The 13,077-nt window shown below is 38.8% G+C and overlaps 1 protein-coding gene across 1 annotated transcript in view; it reads right to left on the reverse strand.

Moving 5' to 3' along the window:
• The window catches only part of LOC124783678 (calcium-activated potassium channel slowpoke), an 867,461-nt gene that overhangs the window by 430,336 nt on the left and 424,048 nt on the right, over positions 1-13,077 (reverse strand). The window contains exon 13 of the mRNA XM_047254040.1: positions 2,644-2,720. Within this exon, the coding sequence (XP_047109996.1) occupies positions 2,644-2,720 (77 nt within the window). The remainder of the gene's footprint in view (positions 1-2,643; positions 2,721-13,077) is intronic.

Below are 13,077 nucleotides of genomic sequence, written 5' to 3' on the forward strand. Positions count from 1 at the left end.
CATTTGACAATAACACAATTGAAAATATTTCACTATTAGTGGCTCTCAAAAGATCTGGAAAAAGAGAAGCTTATTTTCTGTAGCCATTTATAGAATTATTTGTTGTTTGTTTTTCTGGATAGTGTTGCAAAACTACATGCCTGTTCATAGTCTCACTACAAACAATTATCAGTAAATTTTTTGGTTTTGCTATGTGTGTCTTAAAGGGTCAATACCTCAAAACAAAGAAGACTGAATGGAAACCTTCACAATAATGTTAAGCAAAATTAAGATCAGATTTTAAAACCATGTTATATCAAAGACATACTGCAATTCACCAATTACTACTCCAATAGTGCAGTTGAATGTCTTTTGTCTCCTGTTATGAAACTGAAATGCTACAATAATAAATAAATAATTTAAGATATTCTACATAGTAGGAACATGTCCACAGAATTAATTACATTAAGGATTACAGAAAGAGAATATGGGAATAATTAGGGCAAAAAAATCTGAAATAATACCTCTGATAACAGCAAGGTTAAGTATGTCAGTGGCATTGCCAGCAAAAAGAAGGAACTTGGGCCAAATGCTAGAAAGTTAATACTGAAGCACAATATTTCAAAAGAACTGGTGCCTTCAGAAATTGTGCAGGAAATGAAATAAATGATTTCCATTTGTTTGTATGGTATATAATGTATTAAAGACAAATTTGCATTGTATTTTTTTCACTATTTTACTGTATGAGACCTAAGATTCTGAACAGCTTTAATTTGACTTCAGTATTATGAAAAGGATAGATTACTATTCATCATGGAGAGAAGATGCTGAATTGTAAGCAGGCACAACAAAGAGACCTCTGTGTATTTGAGCTTGCAGCCAAAAGGCTTCCCTCTAAGCAGCTGCTGAGGCTGAACTGCAGTCTCCCTCAGTGGCCAGAGACAGTGGTCATATGTGTCTGAGATGTGCTTGTGTAAAACTCTCTCTCTCTCTCTCTCTCACTCTGTGTGTGTGTGTGTGTGTTTTCTACTTTAGAAGAAGGCCTTTTGGACGAAACCTCAAACGTGTAGCAATTTTTCTGTTAGGCCTATCTGCAACTCAGAGTCTCATTCATATGTTAAGCAACAATCATCCTTTTCATGGTACTGTAGTTATCATATCTAGGATTTTCCTTTGTTTAGTTTAATTTCATGGTTAATAAATGCTTCCTTCCTGTATTTCTCCCTTCTGATACAGCTGTTAAGCTTATGAACATTAAAAAATTAATGTTTGCTATTCTTAATGTAATTTTACCTAAAACAGCTACACAATACCCATTCATTTCCAAAGTTTTGAAGAGCTAATATTATACAACAACATTTTGTGTAGGAAATGAAATAATTAGGAAATAACTGAATCAGCGGAACAGCTCAATGTTCTTTAATAGCAAATAATTGGAACCAGTAAAGAGATGCATAATGTGCAAAATAAACATATTTCACTGGAGAAAATTATTTGACCTCTCTCCAACACTTTGGAGGAACACACAGTGAACTTGTTTTAAAGCCAGAAACAAATAAACAAGGGAAAAATCTATTGATCAAGCAGGAGCAGATAAGATAGTAACATAGAAATGAAGGAGTACATACTACTAAATTCCAAATCTTTGTGATTTTTTGCCACCAAAAGACAGGTGAAAGTTTAGTGTACGTGGGATGTACATGAATTTGGCAAGAAAATATCTCACAAGGTCAGGTAAGAGACATTATGGCAGAACTACAGGGAGATCAAGAGAGCACAAACAAATTTTACACTATGTGCATTCTCTTGTTTGTTTGCATTTTGTACACATAAAACAGAAGCGTACGTTATTTGCAGAATAGGTGGAACAGTTGTCACTGTTAGCTCAGCTCAACTCATTCTATGTGTGAGTCACTGATTTTACACTTAACAATTGAAAAATGAAGTACCAATAGTTTTTTAAATGTGCAGAATGAATATAAGAAATTATTAGTCCTAGTGACAAAGGAAGTTATGATGAGTAACAGTCTTGCTTTTAATAATGCAGATTGGAGACCAGTGAGTTGTACTCACAGTGTTATGTTCTGACAAGCTGTAGCATAAACTGATACTAAAACATCAATAAACATTCAGATCCTATACAACAAAACCAATTTACAAAGAGGATATGGAAAACATACAAACAAAATTTAAATATAATTATAATCCAGGAAGTCTGTGTGTGTGTGTGTGTGTGTGTGTGTGTGTGTGTGTGTGTGTGTGTGTGAGAGAGAGAGAGAGAGAGAGAGAGAGAGAGAGAGAGAGAGAGAGAGAGAATAACGATAACAAGTGATCATATGAGACACTGTGGGTTATTTAATAATCATTTTATGCATAGCATGAAGAAAAACACGCAAAATATGAAACGGGGGATGTATCTGATATTTTCTGGGAAGAAATTTGAACAGAGCAAATGAGTCACCAACTACATGTATCTTGCTGATATCTGTTACATCCTTCAATACAATTATGGATGTAATAAGTGAAAAATTCTGAAAACACAACCCAAATAACATGAATAGTTCTATATATGCATAAACATGAGACAACCAACACAAACGAACTATATTTTTAAGTAACAACTTTATACTCATCTTTTTTCATAATCTAAAGCAATAAACTTACAATTCTTGCATTTGCACTTCTTGATCAATGTTTCATCCTTTATGTCCTCATGGCAAGCTTTACAATAATACCAGGCACTGTAATGAAACAATGAGAAAATGTTTCATAAAATAAATGAAAAAATGAGTCAAATGAAGAAGCACCAAAGCTCCTATTAGATGTATTTATAAATAGTAATACACAGTTACATAAGCCTATTCATCCAAAGATTTTAAAAAAAAGAATGCTAGAGTGACATGAATTCGTGATAATAGACAAACACATAACACAAATATGTTGTTCCACCTCTCTCCTATCAGGTTTCTGATAACTAGTAAACAAGATACACACATACAAAATTGTAAACTTTTTATGTATACTGACTCACTTCTTTTTAGCAACAACTCAGTATGTAATTTGAAATAATGAGAAAAACTGTGGTATATCCACATTTTGTGTCTTTAACTTTTAAATATGAAATTGTTCTACCAAGCAGTGATGCAGGAGTAAATTAACAGTATGTAATTCTTTATTAGGAAAATCAGGATTGTGAGAGGAATCTCAATCAAGAAAGTGTAACAGGGTCATTACTGTTGATGTACATAAAAGGCCCTTTGCATATCATCAATGGATCTTAAGAGGTTATTCACAATGGGGGCAAACTGTACCATGTCATCAATAACAAGAAGATGATTCTAGTTGGTTCCCTTAACACAAATTATTTCTTCTTTTTCCTGGTTTAGTGATCTGAATGTTTCCTCTACAGTTGATGATAATTAAGGTGATATAGAATTTCCTTCCATGACTGCTCACTCATACGGTGGTTCAAATCCACATCTGACCATAGGTTTTCTGTGATTTGTTTGTAGGTTGGGCACTCGCATGGCACCATCCTATGCCAACCTATTCATGGGCCATCTAGAGGAATCCTTTCTAAAAACCCAGAATCCTAAACCCCTCACCTGGTTCAGAGTGATCAATGAAATCTTTGCTATCTGGATCGAAGGTGAGGCCACCTTATCCATATTCCTCCAGAACCTCAACTACTTCGCCCCTATTTGCTTCACCTGGTCCTATTCAACCCAACAATCCACCTTCCTGGATGTTGACCTCCACCTCAAAGACGTCTACATCAGAACCTCTGTCCATATCAAGCATACTACCACCAGCATTACCTCCACTTCAATAGCTGCCACCCGTTCCATACCAAGAAGTCCCTTCTGTACAGCCTAGCCACCTGTGATCATTGCATCTGCAGTGATCAGCAATCCCCCTTGAAATATACTGAGGGTCTCACTTAAGCCTTTACTGACTGTAATTATCCTCCCAAACTTGTAAAAAAAAAAAAAAAAAAAAAAAAAAAAACACTCACGCCATAGCTTTCCAGTCTCCCACCACCTCCCAAAGAAGTCCCACCATCTGGCCACAGAGGAGCATTGTTCTCGTAACTCAGTACCACCCAGGACTGGAGCAACTGAATTACATTGTCAACCAAGGTTTCAATTACCTCTCATCATGCCCTGAAATGAGAAATGTCTTGCCCACTATCCTTCCCACCCCTACCACAGTGGTATTCCGCCATACACCGAACCTTCATAACATAACGTATTTACTCGAATCTAAGCCGCACTTGTTTTCCAGTTTTTGTAATCCAAAAAACCGCCTGTGGCTTAGAATCAAGTGCAAAGTAGGCGGAAGTTCTGAAAAATGTTGGTAGGTGCCTCCACAACTAACTTCTGCCGTCAAACATATGTAGCGCAACACAGGTATGCTTTGCAGGCACAAAGATAAATACTGGCGCCAAACCCTCTGCGTCACGTGTCAGTAAATAAATTAAAAGAGAAGGTAGAAGATTGTAAACATTATGCCATGTATTCTTTCGTGTTTGCTGCCATCTCATTTAAATCCCGTCTGCCTAATAAACTACGAAACTTGAGTGAGACAACAGCAAACGCGGAAGAATATACATATCATGTCATGTTTACATTCATATTATTCCTGTGCTCAATAGTGATACAGTCAGAAATGAAGCAGAGCAATTGACTAGATTTTTAAATCTAAGATGATTCTCATTTCTGTGCAGAATGTAATGTACTAAAGAGGTGTCTGCAAAGATTTTCAAATGGAGAAAATTTTTCACTAAACTCTCGTTCAGAACATCTTCTATCATATGCAGTCTATTATTTGTTTCTTGTTGATCATTATGAAAGAAAGCAGCAGTGTAAGTAACAACAATTAGAAGTCTCTTGCCATTGTTTCACTTACGAGACAATTCCTCTCTTTTTTTATTGTAAGCCATGGTAGCTCGCACAAAAGCAAGCCATGCCGCGAGCGGCGACAGGTCGTAAACATTTATTATCAGAATGCGGCAAACAATGCATAACAAAGTACAATAATGCATTTTCAGCTTAGAGTGGCGTAAACCCCTATAACAAAGAAAACGGCACTTACAGATCAAAGCAAAGTAAGCAATCGATTCAAACCAGACGAAGCACGCGAAAAAGGAAGGGTACCCATATAAATACGGACGGAGTGCCGGACACATAGCAATGGCTACTTGGTAAAGCTTAACTGTTAAGCTTACGACTCGAACCGAACTACTGTAGCTGTACCTTCAGCCATTCGACCTCAATAGTGTTTCAAGTTACAATGGACCAACTTTGTTTCGATTTGGAGGGGCGGTCTAAAACTTTTCTCTCACCTTGAATTTCGAGTCTCAAATTTCAGGAGCAGCTTAGATTCGAGAAAATTTTTTTTCCTTGATTTCGAGGCTCATTTTTCTGGTGCGGCTTAGATTCGAGTAAATACGGTACTTGTCCATCCTTACACAACCCCTGCTCCCAATCCCTTACCTCATTGCTCATACCCCTGTAATAGACCTCGATGCAAGAGCTGTCCCATACATCCTCCCACCACCACCTCCTCCAATCCAGTCACTAACATCACCTATCGCATTAAAAGCAGGACTACCTGTGAAACCAGTCATGTGGTCTACAAGTTAAGCTGCAACCACTGTGCTGCATTATCTGTAGGCATGACAACCAACAAGCTGTCTGTCGGCATGAATGGCCACCAACACACTGTGGCCAAGAAACAAGTGGACCACCCTGTTGCTGAACACATTGCCAAAGATGATATCCTTCATTTCAATGACTCCTTCTCAGCCTGTGCCATATGGATCCTTCCCACCAAGATCAGATTCCCTCAACAGCACAGGTGGGACCCTTCCCTGCAATACATCTTACATTCCCATAGCCCTCCTGGGCTCAACCTTCATTATACACTCTCCTCACCCATACAGCCCCTTCCCTCCTCACATTCCAGCACTACACAGCCGTCATTCCACCACCACACCCAGTCTTTTTATTTCTCTCCTTTTCCCCCCTCTTTCCTGTACTCAGTCTAACCTGCAGCACTTTGCTGTCTGCCACCCCCACCATACAATCCTTCCCCCTCCCTGCTCCAGTCTCCTCCTTACCCCTACCCAGTCACTACTCCCATCATGCACTGGTGCTGCCGCTCGCACTGTGGTTTCAGTTGCCTGAGACTGCAGTCGTGTGTGTGTGTGTGTGTGTGTGTGTGTGTCAAAAGGCCTTAACAGCCAAAAGTTTTAATTGTGAGTGTTTTTTTTTTTGGCCTATCTGCGACACAGCATCTCCTCTATATGGTGAGTAGCAACGTTCCTTCTCATATATTGTTAAATTCTAATGTAAATTTTATTTTTTTAAATATTTTGTGGAAGATTTTTTATGTTTTTATTGTTACATGTATAATAAACAATAAAAATATAGCAAAAAATAAAATTTGGAGTGCACGGTATTTGAGTTTTCATAGCATTAACTTTATCATGTAATATCATATCGATTTTGTGTAGTTTTCTGTTTAAATGCACTTTCTTTTCATAAAAATAAACTTTAAAATTTAGTTGAATATATATTTTTGTGTAGTATTAATGTAACCCTTTTACATAAAATCTCAACTTTTCCACTGAAATTACTTAACGCAATTGTTATGGTTATTTAAATATAGCAGTCACTCAGATTGCACCAGGGACAGTGTGTGGCTAAAAAATGACCTGGGAAAGTAACAGTTAAGCAAATTTCAGAGTTTTGTAGCACTTATAGCAAATCCCTGAAAAATAAAATGAAGAAGTACACAACAGTAATGTTTCCAATATATCTTATTCAATGTATAGAATGAAAATGTGGGTACAGGGCAGGAGAAAGAAAATACAGCTTAAGCTACAGAAATGCACATCCTGAGTCAAGTTAAATATTGCAGGTTTGTGCAGTTCTGTGTATAGTGTTTTCTTGTGTATAGACTGGCGTGTAAAATGAGAAAACAGATGAAGTTATGAGCTCATGAAAAAAAACTAATCTTGATCAAAATTGTTCATGTTTAATAGACAGTACATATACAACACATTCCAAATATATCTGTATGTTTCATAAAACCTCACCATTACAAGATAGGATTTGTAAATCACATGAGTAACTTCATGACTGTCTTTCAAGCACAATGAAAGAGACAGAAATTTACCTACTATACAACAGTCTTACACCTAGCTACTAGCTACTTGCTGGGAAATGTTGTACGAAGAGCCTCACTTAATCTTCTAAGCACAATGGCTGTCACTTATGTCAATACCAGGTAATGAGTATTTTTAAGCCAATTGCAGCACTCAGTGATGTAAGCAATTATTTAATTTCTTTGAGAACCAATATTTCATTTAGTGATGATTGGGAGAGGGGGCATAAACAGTAAGCTCATCTCTGCAAGTATGGATAGCATTATGCAGATCACTGGGGTTGTTCCTTACACAAATGTGAAGACTGTATCACTCTGTAGGCGATATTACAAGCCCTCAATGAAGCATTCCGCTGAATATAAAAATGCCAAGATTCAGGAGCTGCTCAACAAAATGGGGTGATCATGCACGGATGTGACTGATGTGTCACCCCACACACTGTCACATCAAACACATGGCCTACCTCTGAACGTTCTTCTGAATGTTCTTCTTCAGCACACATGTGCAGAAGTGTGCACAGAATCATCTACGTGAAAAATCCATGCAATAAACACATTTATTTATATATAAAAGCCAACTTAGGAATTTACCCTTGTGTGAGACTGCTTCTAAAAGACCATGTGTTGTATGTCAATTTAAGGTTCTAAATTCGCACATTTTACTATTTGCATCACTTCTTCTGTGTTATCTTTCATTGACTGTATCAATACCGATTTGTATTGTGATTTCAAACATTTGCGGGTGCTGCGATAAACTAGTATTGTTATTGTCAATTGTAAGCTTAAACAAAATTGTGCTCCTCTAAAATTTTTCTGGATGCTTACAAAACTATATTTTCGTCTGTTAGTGGTACGAGTGTTTTGGATACGTAGTTTTATTCATAGCAATTCATAGCAAATAAATCAGAATTTATGGTTCACAGTTCACCCAAAGTTTACATCACACCTGTATTTCATTGAATATCAATGCAAATTAACATTCGTTTTTTAGAATTTTTTAAAGCTACAATTGTCCTTTGCATAATTTACAAGCAATCTGTAACAAATCAAGGTTTTTGATTTAGTCACTGTAGCAGATTTTCTTACCAATATTATGTGTTATGTAAAGTTTTCCCTTTAAGAGGAGTAGCCCTATGTATTATCTGCAGTTATCGTAAATTAAGTTGATTTTTAAGTTTGGTAACAACTATAATTAAGATCAAAATGATTTACAAAACTAGTAATTTTTATGACAGGTTTTTGTGTTCCTTTAATAGAAATCTCATTTTTTGTATCTGCTTCAATTCCCTAGGGATTTAGCGGCTTTTCAGCTCAACAGATTAAAAGATAATCAGCAGGTTTAATTTAAAGTCAATTTTTCACTGCCTTGAAATATATTGCACCAGTCAAAATGCAGCCCCACTGTGATTGCTATTCTCAAACACACGATGAGTTGGTTGGCATTTGTAAGCAGCTGGATATCACCCTGAATAATGTCAAACTATTGACAGCTGCTGCGAATCGGTGTGACAGAAGAGCTCCCAAGAGTCATGTACCTGTGATACTCATCCCAGAGATACCTCAAGTACTATCCTCTCCTGTGGATCCTATCTCCTCTGCAGAAAATACAACATCTGTCATTTGTCGTTACCCATCCATTTGACTGTCATTGGTGTGTCAGTGGTAGATCTATATATACGGTGGACAGGGGCCAGGGAGGACTCAAGGTGTTGTACCGATTCCCCTAACCAACAAGTTTGAGGTGCTGCCTTTCACTGAAATTGAAACTGACCTAGTGGGACTCACTTCACCTATTGTGGGGAGACCTGCTTTATCCAGTGTCAGGAGGAGGCAAACACTAAAGGTTAGGGGTCTAATAATTGTTGGCAGTTCAAACATATGGTGAATGATGGAACCCCTTAGGGAAATGACAGTAAAGGAAAGAAAGGGCACCCAGTGCACTCAGAGTGTATATCTGGGGGGGCCTCATCCAACATGTTGAAGAGGCTATTCCAGCAGCCATTGAAGGAACAGGATGTGACCAACTGCAGATTGTGGCACACGTTGAACAAATTATGCCTGTTGTCCAGGCTCCAAAGCCATTCTTGGGTCATTCCAGCGATTGGTAGAGAAGGTTGAGAAGACCAGCCTTGGGCATGGAGTTTCAACAAAGCTCATAATTTGCAGCATTATCACCACAACTGATCATGACCCTTAGGTTCTGAGTTGAGTGGAAGGAGTGAACCAGAGACTTCAAAAATGCCTTAACAAATTAAGCTGCAATTTCCTGGACTTGTGCCACAGGGCTGAGAACTGAAGGGTCCACTCAATAGGTCAGGTGCGCACTATACATCAGATGCTGCTACTCAGGTAGCTGACTGTGTGTGGGATGCACACAAGATATTTTATTTTTAGATTAGGTGACTCTACATTCAACCCAGATAACAATGCCTCCCAAAGGTGAGAGTATTAAAATCCTAATGGTAAACTGCTGAATCATTCACAACAAAGTGCCAGAGTTTGAACTGCTCATGAAAGCAGTGAAGCTCACATAATACTAGGTGCAGTAAGCTGGTTCAAACCTGAAATTGACAGCAGTGAGATTTTTGGGGAAACTTTAAAGGAGAGAGCAAAAGGATAGGCAAATGGGAACTGGAGGTGGTGTATTTATTGCAAGGGACAAGAAACTCAAATCAACTAAGAAGGAATTGAAGCTGCATGTGAGATTTTTTGGGCAAGACTCAGTATAAGGGTTGGGCATAAAATGATAATTGGATCCTTCTATTACCCACCGGACACATCTCCTAGTGTAACCAAAAATTTCAGAGAAAACCTCAGTTCACTCATACGTAACTTCCCCAATCATATTCTAATCATTGGTGGAGATTTTAATCATCTGACAATTAATTGGGAAACTCACAGTTTTGTTTGTGATAAGACATTCTGTGAAACTTTACTAAATGCCTTCTCTGAAAACTACTTAGAACAGATAGATAGAAACCTCAGTCATGATGGAAATGTATTGGATCTATGACAATAATGTCCACATCAAAACTGGTATCAGTGACCATGATGTGGTTGTGGCAACAGTGGATACCAAATACAATGGACAACTAAAAGGAGTAGAACGATATTTACAGGGTGGAGAAAAATTGTGTCATGAAATTTTAACCCTGGATAGCTGATGCCAGTAGGAATCAAAATTACTAATGTTGCATTGGTTGACTACGCACAATTTTTAAACTACGGAAAGTCGCTCTGGACAACGAATGACTGCGAATGCTTTGCCTGCCAACGACCATGATGTATCCAAGGCGGCCCTCATGCTCGGTGTAAGCACGTCAGCCTTCCACTCTGGGGGCAAATCCACCAGGGTTCCAACACATCCATTGTAGATTCATGATAAGATGTACCAGGAACAAACCCATCAACAGCCATTAGTTCATGTACAGAAAGTCTTTTACAAATTGTGTCTGACCTGCAAAGGGCCTTTTTTGTAGCTAGGACATTGTTTACTTAAAGAAAATGTTCAAACTGATGACCCTCTGATGTGGCACAAGCTTGGTAATATCTGACAATGTTTTGCTGAACTCTTTCAAAGATTCCTGGCATTGCCCTGATGCGATTGGCGGCATGTTGAATGTGATCCATTAATTCCTCTTCATTGCTATGTGGTTTGTGTCTGGGTAGGTGAACTAGAACCTTGAAGAATCCCCACAGGAAAAAGTCCGGTGGTGTGAGGTCTGGTAATTGCAGAGGCCTTGTCCTACGAGCACCCCTGCCAATTACCCAGTCGTCAAAGAGCTCATTTAAATACTCGCGCACAGTACGACTGTTATGTGCGGGCACCACATCATGCCACAACCACATACATAGCCGCATGTCCAGGGGCTGGTTAGAGTGTTTTGCAAAAAGTGAAGGTAATTTGCCTCGGTAAGCCGAGCAGGTAGATGGACCAGCCCACTCAGATGGTTACCCACAATACCTACCCAAATGATGAACAAAAATTGTTCCTGGTGTCCGTGGACATACGTGATGTGAAGATTTCCCCATGCCCAGTAATGAATGTTTTCAGTGTTATAAAGGCCATTCTGATGGAAATTGCACTCATCAGTGGCAGAGAGGTTGGGATCTTGTGCAACACATTGCAGTAACTACTGGCAAAACCCTAGCCTATGTTCATAGTCCACCACAGGGTGGAAACTAAATGGAAGCTGGCCATCATCTCCCAAAATCCTCCAGACTACCCAATGAGTGACTGCCATGTTATGTCCAACCGCTCGAGTACTTGTCGTAGGTGCTTCCTTGAAGCGCTCAAGAACAGTCTCTTCAAATGCAGCATCCCATCATCTCCAAGGTCGTCCAGTGTCACCATGATATACAACTAACGAGCTCAATCCGCTGAGATGCCAGTGAATTGCTGTAAACATTTGCGGGTGCGGGTGGTGTCTTGCTTGGTACCGTTTCTCATACAACCATCGAGCTTCATGCACATTATCGTCAGCTAGTCCATAAACAAAAACCATATCTCTTCTTCAAATGAATACTGTGCCACCATGCTTACTATATGACTAAATTACAGGTGACATGTGTGTGCTCTGCAGTGAAGCTTACATGCGAATGCCTCTGACGAGAGGTGGAGACAAACAGCAAGGCCTATTTGACACGTGTGTTTATCATGTTGGGGAAGTGAGGGGTGAGGGACATTTGCATGTGTGAACTGACAACCATAGTGCAGCCCATCAATCAACGAACGGCAACAGTGCAATCCCACAGCCAGTCGGAGAATGTGGTGCCAAGTTTCCATAGTTTAAAAATGGTGCATTATCGACCTACACAACATTAGTAATTTTGGTTCCTACTGGCATCAGATACCCCAGGGTTAAAATTTTGTGACACAATTTTTCTCCACCCTGTATGTTCTGTAAACTAGATAAAAAATGTAATGTCATATCTCAATGAGGAACTTGAGACTTTCAGCACAGGGCAGGTGCATGTAGAGGAACTATGGCTCATGTTTAAAAGAATACTTGACCACACACTGGATAGATATGTACCCAGTAGGACAGTTCATAATGGGAGAGAGCCTCCGTGGCATATAGTCACTGTAAAGAAACTGCTAAAGAAACAGATATTACTGCATAATAGGTCTAAAACAAAGTATAGGGCTACAGATAGAGAGATGCTGCCAAGAGAGCAATGTGAGACGCCTTCAATGACTACCGTAGCAGAATATTGTCAAATGACTTTTCATAAAATCTAAATAAATTCTAGTCATACGCAAAGGCTGTCAGTGGCACCAAAGTTAAGGTGCAGTCCCTAGCCAATGAGACAGGAACTGAAATTGAGGGTAGCGAAGCCAAAGCTGAAATGCTTAACTCCATTTTCAGTATTCCATTACAAAGAAATATCCAGGATAATTGCTCCACGTTAATCCTCATACCAATGAAAAGATAATGAAATAAGTATTAAAGTTAGTGTTGCTGAGAAACAGCAGAAATCATTAAAACTGACTAAAGCTCCAGGCCCAATGGAATCCCTGTCAGATTCTATACTGAATTTGTCTGAGTTAGCCCCTCTTCTCAGTACAATCTATCATAGATCCCCTGAACAAAAAACCATGCCCAGTTCTTGGAAAAAGGCATAGGTCACACCCGTCTACAAGAAGGGTAGTAGAAGTGATCCACAAAACTACCGTCCAATATCCTTGACATCGAGTTGTTGTAGAATCTTAGAACGTATTCTGAGCATAAACATTATGAAGTATCTTGAACAGGATGATCTCCTCAATACCAACCAGCATGGATTTCAAAAACATCAATCATGTGAAATCCAACTCACGCTTTTCTCACATGACATACTGAAAGCTTTGGATCAATGCAACCAGGTAGATGCAGCCTTTCTTGATTTCTGAAAATCATCTGACTCAGTGCCTCATCTCAGCTTATT

The sequence above is a fragment of the Schistocerca piceifrons genome, chromosome 1, assembly GCF_021461385.2.
Source record: "Schistocerca piceifrons isolate TAMUIC-IGC-003096 chromosome 1, iqSchPice1.1, whole genome shotgun sequence".
Taxonomy (NCBI): domain Eukaryota; kingdom Metazoa; phylum Arthropoda; class Insecta; order Orthoptera; family Acrididae; genus Schistocerca; species Schistocerca piceifrons.